Raw genomic sequence first — 25071 nt, 5'->3', positions numbered from 1 at the left:
TGGCGAGAGTTGGTCGGCCCCACAGGGAAAAGCATGGAGAACTCGGCGCCGGCCTGTTCCCGATGGCGGCGGTGGCACTCAAGTGGCTAAAGAGCCGCAGTTTGCCGGCCTAGGGAGAACACTGGAGGGTGGCCAGCTGTGCACCCCCTTGGGACATAAACCCGGGGCGGGGCAGGGTGGACCGCCCCCCCACCCTCCCCCACCTTGGTATGCCACTATCTGTACCTCACTCTCTCCCTATGACCAAAAATTCTCCTTTCTTCTATTCCCCGTGTACACTATCATCTCTTTCCCTCCCTTCCTCTCTCCCAAGTCGATGCCTTCTGTGCCAAAAACCCATTCCCTCTCCCACCTCAGCATCTCTTTCCCTCCCTTCCTCTCTCCCAAGTCCATGCCTTCTGTGTCCAAAAACACATTCCTTCCCCCACCTCAGCATCTCTTTCCCTCCCTTCCTCTCTCCCAAGTCCATGCCTTCTGTGTCCAAAAACCCATTCCATCCCCCACCTCAGCATCTCTTTCCGTCCCTTCCTCTCTCCCAAGTCCATGCCTTCTGTGTCCAAAAACCTATTCCCTCCCCCCACCTCAGCATCTCTTTCCCTCCCTTCCTCTCTCCCAAGTCCATGCCTTCTGTGTCCAAAAACCCATTCCCTCCCCCACCTCAGCATCTCTTTCCCTCCCTTCCTCTCTCCCAAGTCCATGCCTTCTGTGTCCAAAAACCCATTCCATCCCCCACCTCAGCATCTCTTTCCCTCCCTTCCTCTCTCCCAAGTCCATGCCTTCTGTGTCCAAAAACCTATTCCCTCCCCCACCTCAGCATCTCTTTCCCTCCCTTCCTCTCTCCCAAGTCCATGCCTTCTGTGTCCAAAAACCCATTCCCTCCCCCACCTCAGCATTTCTTTCCCTCCCTTCCTCTCTCCCAAGTCCATGCCTTGTGTCCAAAAACACATTCCCTCCCCCACCTCAGCATCTCTTTCCCTCCCTTCCTCTCTCCCAAGTTCATGCCTTGTGTCCAAAACGCACTCCCTCCCCCCTTTTGTGTTCCGCGTTTGCCTCCCAGCCCATTTTTGCAATTTTCTCAGCAAAATGGAGCTCGAGCCGCGAGGCTTGTCTTCTGTTTCCTGCCTGCCCTATCGCGCACAAATAGCCGACCGGAAGTATTCTCCGACGTCAGCGCTGATGTCGGAGGGCAGGCTTTGCTTAAGCCCTCCCTCCGACGTCAGCGCTGACATCGGGGAACACTTCCGATCGGCTATATGTGAGTGGCAGGGCAGGTAGGAATAGAAGACGAGCCTCGCGGCTCGAGATGTATTGAACTCCGCGGGTTCACCGTCCAGCTCTCTCCTGTGCACCTGGGGCGGCCCGCCCCCTCCCTAGACTGTGGCCTAGGACCCTGGGGGAGCCCGGGCCCCCTGTCAGTTCCGGGCCCCTGAATGCAGGACTGGTAGTACTGCCCTGATGGCGGCCCTGCTACTCCCTCTCCTTTTCTTCCTACCCTGTCTTTCCTGAACAGATGAGCCTGGAGTAACTACATCCTAGTCAATGGTTCTCCGTGAACCATGTCTTTGTGATCGCCACTTAATTAACAAATTACCAATATTATGCTGGTGGCAGCAGTCCAGCAGTGAGATGGGGGCTATCCAGTTTTCTGCATAGAGTATCACATGTATAAGGACATAACAATGCTGCAGCTGGTTCAGACTAGTGGTCCATCATGCCCAGCAGTCTGCTCCCACGGTGGCCCCTAGGTCAAAGACCAGTGCCCTAACTGAGACCAGCCCTACCTGCATACGTTCCGGTTCAGCAGGAACTTGTCTAACTTTGTCTTGAATCCCCTATAACAGCCTCCGGAAGAGCGTTCCAGTTTTCCACAACTTTCTAGGTGAAGAAGAACTTCCTTACGTTTGTACGGATCTATCCCCTTTTAACTTTAGAGATTGCCCTCTCGTTATCCCTACTTTGGAGAGAGTGCGCAACCTGTCTATACTAAGTCTATTCCCTTCAGTATCTTGAATGTTTTGATCATATCCCCTCTCAGTCTCCTCTTTTCAAGGGAGAAGAGGCCCAGTTTCTCTAATCTCTCGCTGTACAGCAACTCTTCCATTCCCTTAACCATTTTAGTCGCTCTTCTCTGGACCCTTTCGAGTAGTACCGTGTCCTTCTTCATGTACAGTGACCAGTGCTGGACACAGTATTCCAGGTATGATAACCTTCTCTAATCTGTTCGTGATCCCCTTCTTAATCATTTCTAGCATTCTATTCGCCCTTTTTGCCGCCGCTGCACATTGTGCGGATGGCTTCATTGACCTGTTGACTAGCACACCCAAGTCTCTTTCCTGGGGAATCTCTCCAAGTAACACCCTGGACATCCTATATTCGTGTATAAGATTTTTATTACCGAAATGCATCACCTTACACTTATCCACGTTGAACCTCATTTGCCATGTCGTAGCCCATTTCTCAAGCGTGTTTATGTCATGTTGCAGATCTTTGCAACATAAGAATTGCCGCTGCTGGGTCAGACCAGTGGTCCATTGCCCCTAGCAGTCCGCGCCAGATCAAAGACCAGTGCCCTAACCGAGACCAGCCCTACCTGCGTTCGTTCTGGTTCAGCAGGAACTCGTCCAACCTTGTTTGAATCCCTGGAGGGTGTTTTTCCCTATTACAGACTCCAGAAGAGCATTTCAGTTCTCCACCACTCTCTGGGTGAAGAAGAACTTCCTTACGTTTGTACGGAATCTATCCCCTTTTAACTTTACAGAGTGCTCTCTCGTTCTCTCTACCTTGGAGAGGGTAAACAACCTGTCTTTATCTACTAAGTCTATTCCCTTCAATATCTTGAATGTTTAGATCATGTCCCCTCTTTTCAAGGGAGAATAGGCCCAGCTTCTCTAATCTCTCACTGTACGGCAACTCCTCCAACCCCTTAACCATTTTAATCGCTCTTCTCTAGACCCTTTCAAGTTACTACAGAATGCTACATAGAAAAATCAAGCTAACAGAATATTTCAGTCACACATGGTAGGAATAGTGTTAGGGGAGAGCAACTAGAGCAACTGCCTACTGGTCAGAGAGAGAGCCCTAAGCCAGCTGGAAGCGAAAGAAGCACAGCTTGGGCTTTGCGATCCCCAGTTATGTCTAATACCAGCTCTAGCAGGATACATATTTCAAATCTGAAATATTCTAATCACAAAATATAAAATAATTTTTTTTTCTATCTTTTGTTGATTGGTAATTTTATTCTTCAAATTACATTGGTCTCAGGCTTTGGTTTTGGGTTCCTTCTGTTTTCATCATGGCATGGCTGGCTCCTGAATATAAAATAGGCCCAAGATGAGCTTGGGAGGAGATGCCAAGTCTAATATGGGTGCAATTTTTTTACCACAGGAGCAAGACTTTTCACCGCTTCCACGGGGCGGTGAAAGGTCTTGGCCCCATTCCTGTAGTAAACCAGTTGCAAATATCCCCATTACTGCAGATTTACTGCAGTGACCACAGTTTACTGTGGTAAACGATCCCCATGTCATTCTCTACTTCCAACAGTGGCCAATTCAGGTCACACATATCTGCTAGAATCCCAAAGAGCAGCCAGATTTATAGTTTCATAGTTTATTAAAAATTTGATAAAACACTAATCATAAAGTTCTAAGCGTTGTACAAGAAAATAAGGGCGATGAACCCCAAGTAGCAAAGAGACAGGGGCAAGCAGCATATCTTAAAGTAGAAAGTGTGGCAAGGCTGACAGTTATTCAAGAGCACATGGTTCAGAATAAGGCTATTACCAAAATAGGAAAATTAGAACACGAGGTTGCCATAAAGAACAGACAGATTTGAAAGATAGCTGACAGGGTTAATAGGTCTAAAATACATGGTTTGACATATACCTTGCTAGTACAAAAAAAAGACCACTTAAATGTAGGGAGGAAAATATTTGCAAAACCAAAATAAAATCCTCACTAAGTATATTGGGAGATGGCACACAATGATATAGTGAATGAAAATGTAAATATAATTGAATAAATATAAATATGTGAATTAGGGGAAGTGAAGTCAGTCGCAGATCTCTGCCAATCTGAGGAAATAAATTCTCAGCGGTGTTATAACTGGCTGATTGAAGTCAACACACGCCATCTAGTACATCAATTAACACTTTCCCTATGTTAGTGTATTAAATAAACTGTGCTCACCTTTCTAGGCGTAAAAACTTGGAATGACCTTATTGAAATGACCAGGATGGAACCTAATTACACCAAATTCTGGAAGAAACTGAAAACTCATCTATTTGACACCTAATCACTTGTATCCTCTTCTCCTCCTGTATCTTCCTGCCCTCCATTGTCTTAAGAACATAAGAACTGCCATCTCTGGATCAGACCATCAGTCCATCAAGTCTGGCGATCTGCACACGCAGAGGCCCAGCCAGATGTACACCTGGCATAATTCTAGTCACCCATATCCCTCTATACCTCTCGTAAGGAGATGTTCATCTAGTTTGCATTTAAATCCGGGAACGGTGGATTCCACAATAACCTCCTCCAGGAGAGCATTCCAGGTGTCCACCACTCGCTGCGTGAAGCAGAACTTCCTGATATTTTTCCTGGACTTGTCCCCCCTCAGCTTCAGTCCATGTCCTCTTGTCCGTGACACATTGAACATTGTAAATAACTTTTTTTTCTGCTCTATTTTGTCAATTCCTTTCAGTATTTTGAAAGTCTCGATCATATCCCCCGCAGTCTCCTCTTCTCAAGGGAGAACAATCCCAGTCTACTCAGTCATTCCTCGTATTCCAAGTTCTCCATACCTTTTATTAGCTTCATTGCTCATCTCTGCATCCTCTTCAGCAGTTTTATATCCTTCTTTAGGTTGGGAGCCCAATGTTGGACACAGTATTCCAAGTGTAGTCTGACCATTGCTCTATAAAGTGGCATTAGAACTTTCTCCGATCTACTCGTGATTCCTTTCTTTATCATGCCTAACATTCTATTTGCTTTCTTTGCCGCTGCCGCACATAGCGCCGACGGTTTCAGGGCCCTATCTATCAGTACACCCAGGTCCTTTTCTTGTTCGCTCTTACCCAGAGTTGCTCCTGACATTCTATACTCGTGTTCCTTTCTTCCTAAATGCATTACTCTGCACTTTTCCACATTAAACTTCATCTGCCATTTCTCCGCCCATTTCTCTAACTGACATAAGTCACTCTGGAGTTCCACGCTATCCTTCTGTGATCTGATTGCCCAGCATAGCTTTGTGTCATCTGCAAACTTGATGATCTCACTGGATGTTCCTTCTTCTAGGTCATTGATGAAAATATTAAATAAGATGGGCCCAAGTACTAAGCCCTGGGTTACACTGCTAGTCACTTTCTCCCAGTCTGAGAACTTCCCATTTATGCCCACTCTCTGCTTTCTGTTCTCCAGCCATTTGCCTATCCATCTTAGTATATCTCCCTCTGTTCCATGGCTTTGTAGTTTCCTGAGAATTCTTTTATGTGGAACCTTGTTGAACGCTTTCTGGAAGTCCAAGTATATTATGTCCACCGGCTCTCCACTATCAGTTTGTTTGTTCACGGTCTCAAAAAATTGAAGTAAATTCGTCAAACATGATTTCCCTTTCCTGAAGCCATGTTGACTGGCTCTTATCAGTTCGTGTGTATCCAAGTGCCGGACTATGCTATCTTAAGACAGTGCTTCAACCATCTTTCCAGGGACAGATGTAAGACTCACAGTCTGTAGTTGCCCGGTTCTCCTCTTGATCCTTTTTGGAAATTGGCGTGACGTTTGCTATCTTCCAGTCGACCGGTATCTGTCCAGTTCTAATTTACAGGTTGGCAAGTTTTTGCAATAGTTCTCCGATTTCAACCTTCAGTTCTTTCAAGACCCTCAGATGGATTCCATCCGATCCAGGGGATCCAGGGGATCCAGGGGATTGTCACTTAAGTTTGTCGATCTGGTAGTATATCTGGTCCAAGTCTACCTCTACTGTGATGAGGCTATCCTCTATTACACTTTCACTGCTTCTGGTATTGTTATGGTATCATCCTTCGTAAAGAAAGACGCAAAGAAGGATTTAGTCTGTCTGCAATTTGTTTGTCTTCTTTGATGTACCCTTTTCTTCCCTGGTCACCACATCTTTTGCGGGTTTTTTCCCTTTTACTTATCTAAAGAAGGGCTTGAAATTTTTGGCCTCTTGTGCTATTTTCTCCTCATAGTCCCTTTTGGCCTCCCTCACCGCCTTGTGACATTTCTTCTGATCATCTTTGTGTTTGTTCCAAGCTTCGGTTGTCTTCGTGCGTTTCCATTTTTTAAAAGAGTCCTTCTTATCTTTTTTGGCTTCCTTCACCTCTCTAGTAGAAACATAGAAACATAGAAAGATGACGGCAGATAAGGGCTACAGCCCATCAAGTCTGCCCATACCATTGACCCCCTTTTAAGTCTACTGGCCCCCTTAACTCTACTGACCTGCTCTATTAAGTCTATATCCTAGCGACCCTATTCATTGATATGACTCTCGCAGTGATCCCACATAGGTATCCCATTTATTCTTGAAGTCTGGGATACTGCGGGCCTCGATCACCTGTACTGGAAGCTTGTTCCAATGCTCTATCACTCGTTCCATGAAGAAGTACTTCCTGACGTCTCCACGAAACTTCCCTCCCCTGAGTTTGAGCGGATGTCCTCTTGTGTTCGAGGGTCCTTTGAGAAGAAAGATATCATCTTCCACCTCGACCCGTCTCGTGATGTACTTAAATGTCTCAATCATGTCTCCCCTCTCCCTACGCTCCTCGAGAGTATAGAGCTGCAATTTGTTCAGTCTCTCTTCGTACGAGAGACCCTTTAGCCCCGAGACCATCCTAGTGGCCATCCGCTGAACCGACTCAATTCTGAGCACATCTTTACGGTAATGTGGCCTCCAAAATTGCACACAGTATTCTAGATGAGGTCTCACCATGGCTCTGTATAATGGCATCATGACCTCAGGCTTCCTGTTGACGAAACTTCTCTTGATACAACCCATCATCTGCCGTGCCTTAGATGAAGCCTTCTCCACTTGAGTAGCAGTCTTCATGTCTGCACTGATGATCACTCCCAAGTCTCGTTCTGCCGTAGTCTTGGTCAAAGTTTCTCCATTCAAGGTGTAAGTTCTGCATGGATTTCCATTTCCGAGATGCATGACCTTACATTTCTTGGCATTGAAGCCCAGCTGCCAGACAGAGGACCAACTTTCTAAAGTACGGAGGTCCTGTTCCATAGTATCCTGCAGATTGTAGCCATATATGATATTGCATAGTTTGCCATCATCAGCGAATAAGGTTACCTTACCTTGAAGCCCTTGAGTCAAATCCCTAATGAATATGTTGAAGAGGAGTGGACCCAGGACTGAGCCCTGCGGCACTCCGCTGGTCACTTCCGATGATTTGGAGAGGGTACCGTTAACCATCACCCTCTGAAGTCTGCCCTTTAGCCAATCTTTAACCCATGCAGTTAGTGTTACTCCTAATCCCATCGATTCCATCTTGTTCAGCAGTCTGCGGTGTGGGATGCTGTCAAAAGCCTTGCTGAAGTCAAGGTATACGACGTCTAAGGACTCTCCCGAGTCCAGCCTTCTTGTTACCCAGTCAAAGAAGTTGATAAGATTGGACTGGCAGGACCTACCCTTGGTGAATCCATGTTGACTGGGGTCCCGGAGATTCACCTCATTCAAGACCGTATCTAATTTATGCTTAATTAGTGTTTCCATGAGTTTACACACTATTGAAGTGAGAATCACCGGTCTATAGTTCGCAGCCTCAGCCTTGCAACCCTTTTTATGCAGAGGAATGACGTTGGCTGTTTTCCAGTCCAACGGAACTTTCCCCGTGCTTAGTGAGAGATTGAAGAGCACGGCCAACGGTTCCGCCAGAACATCTCTCAATTCTCTAAGCACTCTTGGGTGTAAATTGTCCGGTCCCATGGCCTTGTTCTCCTTGAGCCTTGTCAGCTCGCTGTAGACGTCTTCAGGTGTGAACTCAAAATTCTGAAACGGGTCTTCCGCAATTTGTTTTGCCTTCAACTGTGGTCCGTGTCCCGGTGCCTCACAGGTGAAGACTGAGCAGAAATATTCATTTAGTATTTCGCTTTTTCAGAATCCGCCACTGCGTAGTTTCCGTCCGGTCTTCTAAGGCGTACTATGCTGTCTGTGTTCCTTTTCCTATCACTAATATACCTGAAGAAAGATTTGTCCCCTTTTTTAATGTTTTTTGCCAAAGTTTCTTCCACTCGAAGTTTGGCCTCCCTAACTGTTGTTTTGACCGCTGCAGACCTGGTCTTATATTCTACTTTAGTTTCTCTTCTCTGCGTACGTTTGTAGGAAAGAAATGCTGTTTTCTTCTCCTTAATGAAGTGCGAGATCTCCTCAGTGAACCATTGGGGTTTATTGTTTCTTTGCCGTTTGTCTACCGATTTTATGTAGCGATTAGTAGCTTTGTGTATGGATGATTTCAGGTACGACCACATAGCTTCCACATTACCGGTCTCTGCTTGGTCCTGCAGCGTCTGATGGACGAAATCTCCCATGCGTGTGAAGTCGGTGCCCCGGAAGTTAAGTACCTTTGTTTTTGTGATTGATTTAGGGAATCCTTTCCTAAGGTTGAACCATACCATGTTATGGTCGCTGGAGGCTAGCGTATCTCCTACCAAGACCTCTGAGACGCTTTCCCCATTGGTGAGTACCAGGTCAAGGATCGCCTGGGCCCTAGTGGGCTCCGTTACCATCTGTTTTAGTTGTGCACCATTTATGGAGGCCAAAAGCCTCTTGCTGCTACTGGTGGTTGCTGAAAATGTGTTCCAGTCTGCATCAGGCATGTTGAAGTCCCCAAGCAGTACAGTGTCGCCCCGTAGAGTGATATTCTCTATGTCCTCAATTAATTCCGTGTCCATGTCTTCCATTTGTCTTGGGGGTCTGTATACCACACCAAGATACAGGCATTTATTGCCACCTCTTGCAAGGTTAACCCAGAGGGACTCCCCGGTGTATTTGACATCTGTGATCCTGGTGGTTTTGATGTCTTCTTTAATATATAGTGCTACCCCACCACCTAACCTGCCCTCTCTGTCACGACGAAGTAGATTGTATCCCGGTATAGTCATATCCCACCCATGTGAGTCCGTAAACCATGTTTCAGTTATTGCCACCACGTCTAGGTTGGCATCCCTTATTTCAGTTTCCAGCTCTAGAATTTTATTGCCTAAACTGTGAGCATTAATATACATGGCCCTCCACACATTGTGTTTGCTAGGTCGCTGTAAGGCGTTTTCAACCTGAGTCTGTGTGGCTCCTAGAGAACTGTTTGCTATGTGTGCCCTTACCTTGGAAGCAGAGTGTCGACTCATCCCATCAGGATAGTTCCTTTCCGCACCAGTACATGAGTAGGTACCCTCCCCCAACTTACCTAGTTTAAAGCCCTACGAAGCAGGCGGGCTAGTCGGTGTCCGAAGATGTTCTTACCTCTGCTGGTCAAGTGGAGTCCGTCTGGTCCCAGAAGTCCTTGTAACGCCTCTCCATGCTGGTTCTCCTTTGCCTTTAGTTTTCCTTTCTTTGGAAATCCGCGGAATGTAGAGATTTTGTGCTTCCGTGATAGTATTTTTCAGTAGGGACCATACCGTTTTAACTTTGTCCATCTTTTTTTGAGCAGTTGTTTCACCTTGGCTCTCATGCTATTGTACTTTCCCTTTTTAAAGTTTAAGGTCGTGGTTAAGGTTTTGGTACATTTCCCTTTCCCGATGTCGAGTTTAAAGTTGATCATGTTGTGATCGTTTGTCCCCAGCGGGACTGTGACTTCTACTTCTTTTGTCGGTCCCGTAATGCCATTTAGGACCAAGTCCAAGGTGGTGTTTCCTCTTATCGGCTCTCCCACCATTTGTTCCAGGAAGTAGTCCCCTAGCGCCTCCAGGAACTTGGCCTTCTTGTCGCAGTTCGAGGTTCCCAGGTTCCAGTCTATCCCCGGGAAATTGAAGTCTCCCATGATTATTACATTACCTGTCTTACATTCTTGTTTAATTTCCTCTATCATTTCTGAGTCTGTCTCCTCTGTCTGTCCTGGGGGTCGATAGTAAAGGCCAATTTTTGTGTCTGCGCCATTGTGTTTAGGAATCTTGATCCAGAGGGACTCCAGCTTCTCTTTCCTTTCTGTCGTAGCCTCTCTAACAGATTCTACTCCTTCCTGAACATATAGGGCAATACCTCCACCTTTCTGCCCAACTCTATCTCTTCTGTATAGTTTGTATCCTTGTAGTACTGTGTCCCATTGGTTTTCATCATTCCACCATGTTTCTGTTATGCCAATGATTTCCGGTTCATCGTGTCTTGTTATTGTCTCTAGTTCTCCTATTTTGTTTCTCAGACTTCTAGCATTGGTATACATACATTTGAGTTCCCTTTGTGTTACCTTCTTGGACTTTCTAAGCTTAGCAGTCTCTACTGTTTCTTTCACGGTGTTCTTTTCTGCTCCTGTGTTGTCTCCCTTATTTACTTTGTGTTCGTCCCCTCCTGTGTCTGAGTAGTTGTCCGTATTTCCTTCTTCGGGGCATCCTGTCTCCTGGGCCATCGACTGGTGGTCGACTGTCGGATTTCCCCTGTCCTTTAGTTTAAAGCCTTCTCAACGGCCCTCTTCATGTTGCCTGCCAATACTCTTGCTCCTTCCTTGTTGAGATGTAGTCCGTCCTTTCTGTAGTACTTGCTTTTTCCCCAGAACGCCGTCCAGATACGCACAAAGTCAAAGCCTTCCTCTTCGCACCATCATCTCATCCAGGTGTTGATCGCTTGCAATTCCCCTTTTCTCTTTTCATCCACTCTTGGTAACGGGAGGATCTTGGAGAAAGCCACCTTCACCTCCATGATCTTCAGTTTTCTTCTGAGTGAGCAGAGCTGGCCCTTCATCTCTTCCCTGTCATACTTCCGTCCGCTCACATCGTTAGTTCCCACGTGGATAAGCACAACAGTGTCCTCTCCCCCTGCGCTATCTATGATCCTGGAGATCCTGTTGGCCACATCTTTCACTCTTGCTCCAGGCAGGCAGGTGACAATTCTATCCTCTCTCCCTCCTGTGGTGTGGCTGTCCACATGATGTATAATGGAGTCTCCTACGATGATCCCCATCTTCTTTATTCGAGGGTTCCTTGGGGGTCGTAAATCCACATCCATGGTGTAGGGCCAATCTTCTTCCTCCTGCGATACGCTTGAAGTTGTTTTCGGCTCTTTGTGTGGGGGGACGTCTTCATGCGTTCTTTCTCTTTCTCCTGATGTACGGTCATCCCCTATCTCAGCTTTAGTTTCTTCTGAATTTGTAGGGGTGTCTTCTCCCCTCTTGTCCAGGCCAGCTTCCTGGGTTGCTTGGGTACAGTTCTCCAGCCCTGTGATCTCCACATGTTGCTGGTGAGCTTCCTCGATGAATCTTTCTACCTCCTTGACCTCTTCGTTTGCACTGAACTCCACTAGCAACTTCTTCTGTTCGCGGATTCTATCTTCAAAGGTGAGGAGTTCTTTTAGTTCCATCACTCCTCTAGTAGCCGGACTTGCTGTTTCAAGTTATCCAGCTCCATGCACCAACTGCAAATGTATGCCCGAATCCCCAAAGGGAGGTAGTCATATGTATTGCAGCCGGTACAGAAGATTGGAAAGCTCATCTTCTGACTTCCTTGGGCTTCCATTTCTTGTTTCCCTTCTGAGTTGTCTGAGTGATTTGTTGTGAACCCTCTGTCTCTGTTGGTTTTTTTACTAAGGCGCGCTGTCATGCTCCTTGCACCGCCTACCCAAAGGGTTAGGCCGAGTGTCCATTCACTGCCTATCGGGGAATAGGCTGAGTGTCCGTTCCACTGGAGCTCTGTCACGATCCCTGCACCGCCTACCCAAAGGGTTAGGCCGAGTGTCCGTTCACCGCCTATCGGGGAATAAGCCGAGTGTCTGTTCCACCAGAGCTCTTATACTCCACGAGGGTTTTAGGCTTACCGAGGGTTAGGCACTAGGCCCGCATTCCTCCCTTCGAGGGCCGCCCAGGAGCTCTTGTTTCCAAGAGCTTCCCTATGAAGAGAGGCTAGCACGAAATTTCAAACCATTCTTCAGATATGTTAAAGGGAAGCAGCCGGCAAGGGTGGAGGTGGGACCGCTGGATGACGGAGATAGGAAAGGAGTGGTGAAGGAGGAAAAAGAAGTGGCGGATAGACTAAACATGTTCTTTTCATCAGTATTTACAAAAGAGGACATCCAACATGCCAGAACCTGAAAAAATCTTCAAAGGAGATCAAGCAAAAAAATTAACATCCATGGAGGTAAGCCTTGAAGACGTACACAAGCAGATAGATAGATTAAAAACTGACAAATCTCCGGGCTTGGACGGAATTCACCCTAGGGTCCCTGGACATCGTATACCTGGACTTCAGTAAAGCATTCGATAGCGTACCACACTGCAGGTTGCTGAGCAAGATGAGTTCTATAGGACTGGGCGACACATTGACGAAATGGGTTGGGAACTGGCTTGGAGGTGGGCTTCAGAGGGTAGTGGTGAACGGCACTCCCTTTGAAATGACGGAGGTAATCAGTGGAGTGCCGCAGGGCTCGGTCCTGGGCCCGATCCTAATCAACATCTTTATAAGTGACTTGGCAGAAGGGCTGTGAGGTAAAATAACATTATTCGCCGATGACGCCAAACTAAACAATGTAGTGGGCAAAAGCACAACAGACATAAATTCAATGTCCGACAACATGATGCACTACCTATTCCTACTGGAGCGCTAGTCTAGGTCCTAGCAACTTAGCTTCAATGCCAAAAAATGCAAAGTCATGCACCTGGGCAGCCAAAATCCATGCAAGACTTACACCCTTAATGGCGAGATCCTAACAAGAACTGAAGCAGAACGAGACTTAGGGGTTATCGTCAGTGAGAACATGAAGACTGCCAATCAAGTGGAGCAAGCTTCATCTAAGGCAAGGCAAATCATAGGTTGCATACGCAGGAGTTTCGTCAGCCGTAAGCCTGAAGTCATTATGCCATTGTATAGATCCATGGTGAGGCCCCACCTGGAATACTGTGTGCAATTCTGGAGGCCGCATTACCGTAAGGATGTGCTGAGCCTGGAGTCGGTCCAGAGAATGGCCACCTGGATGGTCTCGAGACTCAAAGATCTCCCGTATGAGGAACGGCTGGATAAGTTGCAGCTGTACTCACTCGAGGAACGCAGAGAGAGGGGTGACACGATCGAGACATTCAAGTATCTCACGGGCTGCATTGAGGTGGAAAAAGATATCTTCTTTTTCAAGGGTCCCACGGCAACAAGGGGGCATCCGTGGAAAATCAGGGGCGGGAAACTGCACAGGGACACCAGGAAATTCTTTTTCACTGAAAGGGTGGTTGATCGCTGGAATAGTCTTCCACTTCAGGTTATTGAGGCTAGCAGCGTGCCTGATTTTAAGGCCAAATGGGATAGACACGTGGGATCTATTCACAGAGAAATGTAGGGGAGGGTCATTGGGGTAGGCAGACTAGATGGGCCGAGGCCCTTATCTGCTGTCTATTTCTATGTTTCTATGTTACCCTCTTCTAACCCCTTCCTCTGTAATGTCGCCAAGAGCTTGTATAGGTATGTGCGACGCACAAATGGAAGAAATAAATAAATATACAATTGTGTAGCCACTTCCCAAACATTTTAAATGTATCCAAATGTAGCCATAAGAACATAAGAATTGCCGCTGCTGGGTCAGACCAGTGATCCATCTTGGCCAGCAGTCCGCTCACGCAGCGGCCCTTAGGTCAAAGACCAGTGCTCTAAATAAGTCCAGCCTCACCTGTGTACGTTCCAGTTTAGCAGGAACTTGTCCTACTTTGTCTTGAATCCCTGGAGGCTGTATTCCCGTACAACAGACTTCGGAAGAGCGTTCCAGTTGTCTACCACTCTCTGGGTGAAGAAGAACATCCTTACGTTTGTACGGAATCTATCCCCTTTCAGCTGTAGCAAGTGTCCTCTCGTTCTCCCTACTTTAGAGAGGGTACACAACCTGTCTTTATCTGCTAAGTCCCTCCTTGAGGGCCGTAATCCAGTCGGGTTTTCAGGATTTCCCCAATGAATATGTATGAGATCTTTGTGTATGCACTGCTTTCAATGCATATTCATTGGGGAAATCCTGAAAACCTGACTGGATTGCGGCCCTCAAGGAGGGACTTTGAGATCTCTGTGCTAAGTCTATTCCCTTCAATATTATGAATGTTTTGATCATGTCCCCTCTCAGTCTCCTCTTTTCAAGGAAGAAGAGGCCCAGTTTCTCCAATCTCTCACTGTACGGCAACTCCTCCAGCCCTTTAACCATTTTAGTTGTTCTTCTCCGGACTGGGATAATATTCAAAGAAGAATTCAATGAAAATTTAGTGCGAATACAAAGATAATGATGATATAAAGAAATGTTTTGTAAGACAAAGACCAAAGGTAAAGAACTTATCTAGATTGTGTGAGCCAAACTCTCCATCTGACAAAATGTTTTGTTACAGTCCTTCCTCAGGAACAATGTAAAGAACTCTCACTCCTGTGCTTCGGCATGAAATACCCAACAGCTTACTCATTGTCACACTATTTATTTAATTTTATCTAATTATTTATATTCCACATATCCGAAAAATTATTCAGGTATTCAAGCATTGTAGTTGATCAAGCTCTATGCCAGGGTTACATTTACTAAGACCAAGGGACATTTTCTTATGTGTGATCGTCCTAGAATCCCAGATGCCACACCATTTTTCCTATGTGTTTCATGACCAGAGTAATAGATCCAGTGCTTGTTTGATTGAAAATAGCCCTGTCCTGTCCAGTCCATTTGAATTCACTGATCCCTATCAAATCAATTTTGTTGTTCTTCCATTTGATTTTTTTACAGTTTCCAGTTTTCGTTGATTCATGATTCATATGTTCCACGTTCCTATTTTGAGAATATCTTTACAGCTTCTGATCTCCCTTTTCTATCCATCAGCATCAGGACGTCCTGGTGGCTTTGATCCATCAGTTTCACAAATACTGGGTGATGGTCAGCTCTTCCCTGGTAGGGACCGTCGTCTCATCATCATCATCATCATCAAGTTTTCTTTGCAGAATACAAAACTAGATTGCTGGGCCTTTCTTCTGCACAGTATAAATTTGATGTTATCATTGTCACTTCAAACGCAAACCTCCACCTCCAACACTGCCCAGATGGGTGGTACATTGTTAGTCTGACATCTCCACTGCTGGTAATGAAACTTCTCAGAAGTGCGCAAGCCCATCTACCATGACTGTACTTAATACCTCCTTTTAGCAACATGAGTCACAAAAATCCAGTTTAAATTCTGAAATACTTTAAAAGTTCTAGAAATCTCCTTCACAGTCTTCTCAGTACTCACCTCAGCTCAACAGCTCATAAGCAGGTTTAATCTGCAGCATTTCTCATGAAATCAAACATTTACAGGAAATATTACTTCAAAAAAATATCCATTCTTTACACACACAGACAAACTTCAGAGCAGACCTAGAAACTTTCACTCAGCAGCCCCCATTTCCTGATGCTGCCTTAATAGCATTACCAGATTTTGCATCTGGAAAAAGAGGATGTGTGACCTTGCCCGATTTCTGCCCCTGGCCCCACCCCCAGTCCCACACAAATCTCGTCTCTTTGGGCCAAGTCTAGCAGATGCAATGTGATGATGTAGCATGCATGCGCGCAGGTGTGTGACATCAACACATCGCGCATGCGCAGATGCCCGCCAGACTCGGCCCCGATCTAAACAGCTTTTCAAAACCCATACAAAGTGCTGGGTTTTGAAAAGCCATCCAGACAATCCTCTAAAAAGAGGACATGTCTGGGAATATCCCGACGTCTGGTTTAGAGGTCTGCACGGAAATGGGGATTGCAGGAATCCCACGGGTTCTGCGGGAATCCTCCCAACCCCCGGAATCCCACGAGGACCCCCCTCTGGCCCACAGGACTCCCATGGGGATGGAAGGCTTTGGAAGCAGGGTTCATCCATATAATATAATGGACATGTCAGCCTTAGTAAAAGAGAGGGTTTATAAGTTAATTACCTGAACAGAAAACAAAAAAAGGGTTCCACCAAACAGATTCCACAAGGAAAACAGCAGCAGAAACACAAAAGAAACTGTGGAATTGATGATCCTGTCAGAAGTAATTGCTGCTTTTTATGGGGACGGGCGGGGATGGAGGTAATTCCTTGCGGGGATGGGTGGGGACAGAGAAGATCCTGACGGGTACGGGTGGGGATGGAGAGGATCCTGGCAGGGACGGGTGGGGACGGAGAGAATCCTGGTGGGGACGGGTGGTATTTCTGTCCCCACACAACTCTCTAGTCTGGTTATCCTATGCCTTAAGCTCTCTGCTCTCCTGTAGCTCACATACAATTCTCTAAGTGATAGAGTTGCAGTTCTGTGCAAAGCTTCCTGCTGCAGACTTTGTCCTTCATCTCTACAGGTTCAATGGATGGGCCCATTACCTCTGCAGCCCCTCAGCACTAGAAGATAGAAGAAAAAACTCAGGCAGGATTGTACGTCTTAGGAAACCAGACGGAGACTATGTGGAAAAGGATTCGGAAAAAGCCCAACTATTAAATGAATACTTCTGCTCAGTCTTCACCCGAGAAGCGCCAGGGCTCGGCCCTCAGCTACAGACAAGGGTTGGCTCAGTTGACCCGTTTAGTAACTTTGAGTTTACGCCCAGCAGTGTCTACGGTGAGCTGTCAAGGCTCAAGGTTAGCAAGGCAATGGGGCCGGACAACCTGCACCCCAGGGTGCTTAGGGAGCTGAGTGATGTCTTGGCGGAGCCACTGTCCGCGCTCTTCAACCTCTCCCTTAGTACAGGCAGCGTCCCGTTGGACTGGAGGACGGCTAACGTCATTCCACTCCACAAGAAAGGCTCAAAGATGGAGACAGCAAACTACAGACCAGTGAGTCTAACATCGATAGTGAGCAAACTAATGGAAACTCTAATCAAACACCAATTAGATAAGATCCTGGATGAGGAGAATCTACGGGATCCCCGACAACATGGATTTACTAAGGGGAGATCCTGCCAATCCAACCTGATCAGCTTCTTTGACTGGGTAACGGGGAAGCTGGATATTGGGGAGTCCCTGGACATCGTGTACCTGGACTTTAGCAAAGCATTCGATAGCGTACCACACCGCAGGTTACTGAGCAAGATAAGTTCTATAGGATTAGGTGACACATTGACGAAATGGGTTGGGAGCTGGCTTGGAGGTAGGCTCCAAAGGGTGGTGGTGAACGGCACCCCTTCCGAAATGACGGAGGTGATTAGTGGAGTACCACAGGGCTCAGTCTTGGGCCCAATCCTATTCAACATCTTTATAAGAGACTTGGCAGAAGGGCTTCGAGGTAAAATAACATTATTCGCTGATGACGCCAAACTGAGTAATGTAGTGGGCAAATGCACAACAGACGAAGATTCAGTGCCCGACAACATGATGCATGACCTACTCCTACTGGAGCGATGGTCTAGGACATGGCAACTCAACTTCAATGCCAAAAAATGCAAAGTTATGCACCTGGGCAGCCAGAATCCATGCAAGTCTTATACCCTTAATGGCGAGATCCTAGCAAAAACGGTAGCAGAACGAGACTTGGGGGTAATCGTCAGTGAGAACATGAAGACTGCCAATCAAGTGGAGCAGGCTTCGTCCAAGACAAGACAAATCATGAGCTGCATACGAAGGGGTTTCGTCAGTCGTAAGGCGGAAGTCATTATGCCATTGTATAGATCCATGGTGAGGCCCCACCTGGAATACTATGTGGAATTCTGGAGGCCGCATTATCGCAAGGATGTGCTGAGACTGGAGTCGGTGCAAAGAATGGCCACCCTGATGGTCTCGGGACTCAAGGATCTACCATACGAAAAACGGCTTGACAAATTACAGCTATACTCGCTCGAGGAGCGCAGAGAGAGGGGGGACATGATCGAGACGTTCAAGTATCTTACGGGCTGCATCGAGGCGGAGGAAGATATCTTCTTTTTCAAGGGTCCCACGACAACAAGAGGGCATCCGTTGAAAATCAGGGGCGGGAAACTACGAGGTGACACCAGGAAATTCTTTTTCACTGAAAGAGTGGTTGATCGCTGGAATAGTTTTCCACTACAGGTGATTGAGGCCAGCAGCGTGCCTGATTTTAAGGCCAAATGGGATCGGCACATGGGATCTATTCACAGGGCAAAGGTAGGGAAGGGACATTAAGGTGGGCAGACTAGATGGGCCGTGGGCCCTTATCTGCCGTCTATTTCTATGTTTCTATGTTTCTCATCAATTTCTCTGCTTTAAATATATTATTTTTTTCTTCCTGTTACACAAACAAAAATCAAAGACTGCAGTTGGACTTCATTACTTGGATTATCAGTAAATTGCAATTAAGGTTTCAAGATACATGGCAAAAAAATTCCTTAGGAAAAAGTTGCAGCAGCTAGTGACCATGTCAGCTTGTTCCTGCTCTCACTGCAGTGCCCTGGGTCTTTCCTCATGAATTCCACCTGGAGCCCTTTTCTCAGCTGCAGCTGTTCTGAGAGAGGTACACTCTTTTCCCCTCCAGCAGACTCTCTCTCTCTATATATATATCCATAATTAGACACCATGGAAACCCTTCCCAGAGTTTCTCCTTTGTGGGAGTGTGTGGCGAAGTGGTTAGAGCTATAGCCTTGGCACCCTGAAGTTGTGAGTTTGAATCCCGCACTGCTCCTTGTGACTCTGGACAAGTCACTTAATCCCCATTACCCCCAGGTGGTTCATAGACAACAACACGGAAGACAAAGGCGCGCGCCGAAGAAAATTACTGTTTTTAGGGGCTCTGATGGGGGTTTTTGTTGGGGAGCACCCCCAGTTTACTTACTACAAATCGCGCCGGCGTTGTGGAGGGTTTGGGGGGTTGTAACCTCCCACATTTTACTGTAAACTTAACTTTTTCCCTAAAAACAGGGAAAAAGTGAAGTTTTCAGTAAAATTTGGGGGGTTACCCCCCAAGCCCCCCACAACGCGGCGCGATTTGTATTAAGTAAAGTGGGGAGGTTCCCCCCCACACGCCCCCCCGTTGGAGCCCTAAAAACAGTAATTTTCTTCGGTGCGCGCCTCCGCGCTGCGCTCAATTGTCTGCTCGCGCCTTTGTCCCGGCGCGCTTTTGACCGGACACCCCCACAGGTACATTAGATAGAGTGGGAGCCTGCCAGGACAGGTAGGGAATAATGCTTGAGTACCTGAATAATTTGTAATCCGCATAGAATTGTAGGATATGTGGAATATAAATTTATAAAAAAAGGAACTAGGGCGGCCTATTCACCTTTCCCCTCCATCTCTCATGGTTGCCATTTCCTCCGTTATAGAAGTAACAAACCATTAAAACTGCATTTCTCCTCTTCCTGGTTTCCAGGGCAAATTCCTCTATTCCCTAGCAGTAGGATTGTGACCCCCCCAGCCCCGCCCCCTAGGCCCGCCTAGTTCCACCCATCCCTGCCCTAATCCCACCCTAGCCACGCCCCCGCTGCCTGCTCTTGTCGAGCAGGGAGGAAGTCTATGAATTGCGGATGCTATGTGGTGACATCACACGACAGCGGAACAGGCGCGGATTTCCTCCCTGCCCCGACACAGCTATTCAAAACCTGGACAAAGTGCTGGGTGTGAAGCTAATGACTGAACTTTGATTTCTCACCTGGTTTCACGTTCCTAACGTACAAAGAAATTGTCCAAATCTTCTGTAAAGATCAAGAAAACATGTCCCTGCTGAGCACAGCCTTCCCGTGTGGCTCAGGAGTTGTTGATTGTGACACCGATGGCTCTAAAGGTTCTTCTCTTTCCTTTTTGCCAGGCTTGACAGGAACAGGCTGGAAGATTCTGGTATCCAGCTGCTCTCAGGGGCACTCAGAAATCCCATGTGCAAGCTGCAGAGACTGGGGTGAGTGTTGGACTCCGCAGTGGGATACTAATAAATATTGTTATATGTTTGGGTTCCTCTCCCTGCCTCCAAACCTTTGGGTTCTTTGGTTTATACATGGCCCAGCAATTTTATTAGGGGCAAATGACTCATAACAAGCAGTAACAGTAGCAGATAGACCTTCCTATTCACTCTCTGAGTCCCCCACCAGACCTACGGTACTGTGGCTCCCCATCATCACAATTCAGGGGTACAGCAAAAACACACACACCTCGATACTAAGACTGGAAGAAACAGGTATCAGTGGTTCAAATTCTGTTTGCCAGATAGACAAGAACTAGGTCTGTTCAGCGACAGCACATCATTAACTTGGGCGCTGAATTGTGGGGTGCCACATGGGTCCATACTGTTTCCTGTTCTATTTAATATCTACCTTAAGCCTCTGGCTGAGCTGCTTCAGTCAGTGGACACAAAATTCTATATGTATGCTGGTGATGTGCAACTACTCACACCCACTGAACCAGATCTAAGAACATAAGAATAGCCTTACTGGGTCAGAACAATGGTCCATCAAGCCCAGTAGCCCGTTCTCATGGTGGCAAATCCAGGTCACTAGTACCTGACTAAAACCCCGTGACCACTTCCCCATGATTCTCATCCACGTCGGAACCAATGACACTGCCAGGAGCACCCCGGAGAGAATACCCGAAGACTTCAGGGCCCTGGGTGAGAAGCTGAGGAGGATGGAAGCGCAGGTGATCTGCTCCTCGATCCTCCCAGTGAGGGGCAAGGGCAGTGCCAGGGAGGATCACAACCGGAGGGCGAACGACTGGCTGCAGGGATGGTGTAAGGAGATGAACTTTGGGTTCCTGGACCATGGAGAGGCACTGCAAGGACTGCAGAGACCAGACGGGTTACACCTGACCAGAAGAGGGAAGAACGTCCTTGGACACCGTCTAGCCCGCCTACTTCACAGGGCTTTAAACTAGGTAAGTTGGGGGAGGGTACGGGCACAAACAACCTACCTGATGAGCTAAACTGCCAATACTCTTTTGATACTGGGGTAAATAAACACTATAATTCTGGGTCACATTATAATTCTAGGTCACATTGTAATTCTGGGTCTAGGGGGAGTACACCTTGCAAATCTGGGTCTAGGGGGAGTACACATTGTAATCCTGGGACCAGCGAGAGTACACACATTGCAAATTGTACTAAAGGAGTTCAAGTAGCCCAAGCGGGAATACCCCCACAGGGTACACACATTTCCGAGTCTGAGATAGGAGCACGCTGTAGCTCTGGGTCTGGGGAGACCGGGACAGGTACATGCTGTAGCTCTGGGTCTAGGGAGGGTAAGAACATAAGAAAAGCTTTCACCGGATCAGACCGAGGTCCATCCAGTCCGGTGATCTGCACACGCGGCGGCCCATTTAAGTACTCCTGATTGGAGACCCGGTTATACCATAGCCCTCGATACAATTTGCAAGAAGGTGTGCATCCAACTTGCGCTTGAATCCCAGAACAGTAATCTCTGTCACAACATCCTCCGGGAGAGCATTCCAAATTCCCAGCATGCGCTGTGTAAAAAGGAACTTCCTGACATTCGTTCTGAACCTGCTGCCACTCAGTTTCAGTCTGTGACCTCTTGTCCGTGTCACATCCGAAAAAGTCAGCAATGCTTCTTTTTGGTCGATTTTATCAAATCCCTTTATTATTTTAAAAGTCTCTATTAAATCCCCTCTCAGTCTTCTCTGCTCGAGGGTAAACAATCCCAATTTCCTAAGGCGCTCTTTGTAGCTCAAATTCTCCAATCGCTTGACAAGTTTCGTGGCTCTCCTCTGTACCCTTTCCAGCAGAATTATATCTTTCTTGAGGTATGGAGACCATTGTTGGACACAGTATTCCAATTGCGGTCTGACCATTGCTCTATAAAGTGGCATTATTACATCTTCCGATCTACTCGTGATCCCCTTTTTAATCATGCCCAACATCCTGTTTGCTTTCTTCGCCGCCGCCGCACATTGTGCCGAAGGCTTTAGGGTTTTGTCAATCAGTACCCCCAAATCCCTTTCTTGTTCACATTTTGCTAATGTCACCCCCAACATCTTATACTCGTGTTCTTTGTTTTTTTTCCTAGGTGCATCACCTTGCATTTGTTTATGTTAAAATTCATCTGCCACTTTGTTGCCCATGCTTCTAGCTTGTACAGATCCTTCTGGAGTTCCTCGCAGTCCCTTTGAGAGTCAACAGCCCGACATAGTTTTGTATAGTCTGCAAACTTTATTATATTGCAAGTTGTTTCTTCCTCCAGGTCATTTATAAAAATATTGAACAAGATAGGCCCAATAACCGAGCCCTGGGGCACTCCGCTAGTCACCCTCTCCCAATCCGAAAATTTCCCATTTATGTTAACCCTCTGCTTTCTGTTCTCCAACCACTTGCCGATCCATCTGTGCACTTCTCCTCCTACTCCATGGCTTAGTAGTTTCTTCATAAGCCTTGCATGCAGAACCTTGTCAAACGCTTTCTGGAAGTCCAAGTAAACTATGTCCACTGAATCTCCACTATCCACTTGTTTGTTCACTTTCTCAAAGAATTGTAGTAAATTTGTCAAACATGACTTCCCTTTCCTGAATCCGTGTTGACTAGCCCTTATTAGGTTGTAATCCTCCAAATGATGTACAATGTTGTCTTTAATCAGTGTTTCAATTATCTTCCCAGGAACCAAAGTGAGGCTCACAGATCGATAGTTCCTTGGATCACCTCTTGATCCTTTTTTGAAAATTGGGATAACATTTGCTATCCTCCAGTCTTCTGGTATTTGCCCAGTTCTAATTGACATATTAGCCACAGATTGTAGCAATTCACCAATTTTGACCTTAAGTTCCTTTAATACCCTCGGGTGAATTCCATCCGGTCCAGGGGATTTGTCGCTTTTCAGTTTGTCAATCTGAAAGTATATCATGTCCAACGTTACATTTACTGTTTTGAGTCTTTCTTCTATGCCTTTGGTAAATATCTTTCCTGTGTCTGGCACTGTTGAAATGTCCTCATTTGTGAAGACAGAGGCAAAGAATGAATTTAACTTATCGGCAACTTGCTTATCCTCCTTAATTGCCCCTTTCTTTCCTTGATTGTCGAGAGGGCCCACTGCGAATAATGCTAAAGGTGTCCTAGTTGCTAAAGCGGGAATATCCCCACTGAGACGTAACAAACACACAACATGGAAGGCTATGTACGTCAACGCCCATAGTCTGGGTAACAAGATCCTGGAATTGGAAACAGAAATGAGGAATGCCGACCTGGATGTGGTCTCAGCCAAAAAATATAATGAAGGGGTAGCAGAATTCAATCACTGAATTAGTACTGTTGAGTGACTAAGGAGCAATGTTTGAATAAAAAGAAAGTCACTTCATTCAAGGTCACTTCATGAAAACCAATCATGAAATTTAAACATTGTACTTGTCAATACATATATCGTATGAAACTCTGCTCAGAGACATGAAGGCATAATATTCCGCCTCACCATCCATTCATTGCAGTGTTCAAACGAATTTGCTCCAGATTTAAATTTAACTGTTATTCTGCTAGCTATTACAGCTATGCTTAACTTGATGGTAACTGTAAAGTTTTGAAAATCTTTCACTTAACTTAGAAAAGGTAACTGGTTCCGACGTGCCACGTTTCGGACCTGCGTCAGGGAACCGACAAACAGAAGCAGTTAAACTGGAGGTGAAAGCTCTGAAACGAAAATAAATATACATGAAAACTACAAAACCAATTATAAAAAATAATTAAGATACTCACTTTATTGTATTAAAAATCTATGAATGGTACAATCTAGAGGAAGGTGCTCACCATTGAAACTTATGTGCAATTTTTGCTATCTGAAGCCGGTTTCTTCATGGTGCAAACGTCAACTACATGCCGAATGAACTATTTAAAGGTTATCACGCGCCAATCAGCGTGATACGTCAGCATGTAAGGATATTACACTAAGGCTCCCAACCCACTCATACTGTCAATCATTATGTCAACCCTGAACCCGGAAGCACCCCGTAGTGCTCCAACTATCTTATGTACAATGCTTATGGAAATAATGAGCATTCACACTTATCCCAAATGTACTGTAAATAAACTATAAATAGCAAACTGCGACCCTAAAATATAGAGGAGATAATGATGGTAAAAAACAAGATTTGATATAAAGACTTTCACCCAGAGTCAGATTGATATAATTTCCCATAGGCCTTTGCTGACATTAGTTATGCCAACTGAAAATGCTGATTGCTAGCAATAGCTATGCTGACAACCGCTTCAGGACACCAAAATGTCCCACTAGGCAGGATGTCCCTTGTCAGAATAAAACTTGTACTAAACCAGCTAAGGTTCCAGATGTTAAAATGGAGCCTGTTCCTTTAAGGAGAGGTCCGTGCTTGGAGTCCAAGGTGATAAAAGGTAGGACAATGAATTACTTAAGGACAAAGCTTTGAAGCAACAGGGGAGTCAGAACAGAAGGCAGGAGGAGCCACAGGAAGCTGAGGGGAAGCACCCCCTCAGAAACCATAGCATGGGCAGGATTGTGAAATGGCTGAAGAGGAACTGCTGTTGGGACCAGCTATACCGTGCTCAGAGTTTGGAGAACCGATGGACACAGGGCTCCTGTTGCAGCATGCAGTCACCTTCTTCTTCAACACATTGAGGGGAAGGAAGCCAGTCCCCCTCATTGCACCGTGACTTCATCTCCCTAACATCCATCTCCTGACTCCTTCTCTCCACTTCTTCCCCAGAGCTCACAGTGCTTTCCCCTTCAGCCCTAAAAAGGGCAGCCAAGCAAGTGCATCTCCCCCAAAGGCCATCTGCATGGCCTTGTGTGGCCCAAGGAGGACCAGCCCAAAAACCATGCTCAGACTCGACCGTGTCACTCACAATCAAGTCAATACACCTTGCCCCCTTCTAGCCATCACACTCATATTCCCCGTGATGGTATACCACATACCCACCATCACTGGCCAGGGCCGATATGGAGACCTAAGAAGCTGCTACCGCACAAAGCCCAAAACAATCAATACCCACAACCTCATAAAGATCAAAACTGACACATACACCCCCATTGCACACAACATCTCAGCAGCCCTAGTGA

The 25071-nt window shown here is 46.4% G+C and overlaps 1 protein-coding gene across 4 annotated transcripts in view; it reads left to right on the top strand.

Moving 5' to 3' along the window:
* Window positions 1-25071, top strand: part of LOC117357318 (NACHT, LRR and PYD domains-containing protein 3-like) — a 191077-nt gene that overhangs the window by 138087 nt on the left and 27919 nt on the right. For all 4 annotated transcript variants that reach the window (XM_033937704.1, XM_033937711.1, XM_033937695.1 and 1 more), the window contains one exon: window positions 19863-19949. In XM_033937704.1, coding sequence (XP_033793595.1) covers window positions 19863-19949 — 87 coding nt within the window. The remainder of the gene's footprint in view (window positions 1-19862; window positions 19950-25071) is intronic.

The sequence above is a fragment of the Geotrypetes seraphini genome, chromosome 1 (genome assembly GCF_902459505.1).
Source record: "Geotrypetes seraphini chromosome 1, aGeoSer1.1, whole genome shotgun sequence".
Taxonomy (NCBI): Eukaryota; Metazoa; Chordata; class Amphibia; order Gymnophiona; family Dermophiidae; genus Geotrypetes; species Geotrypetes seraphini.
This window is presented reverse-complemented; position numbering and strand designations above follow the sequence as displayed.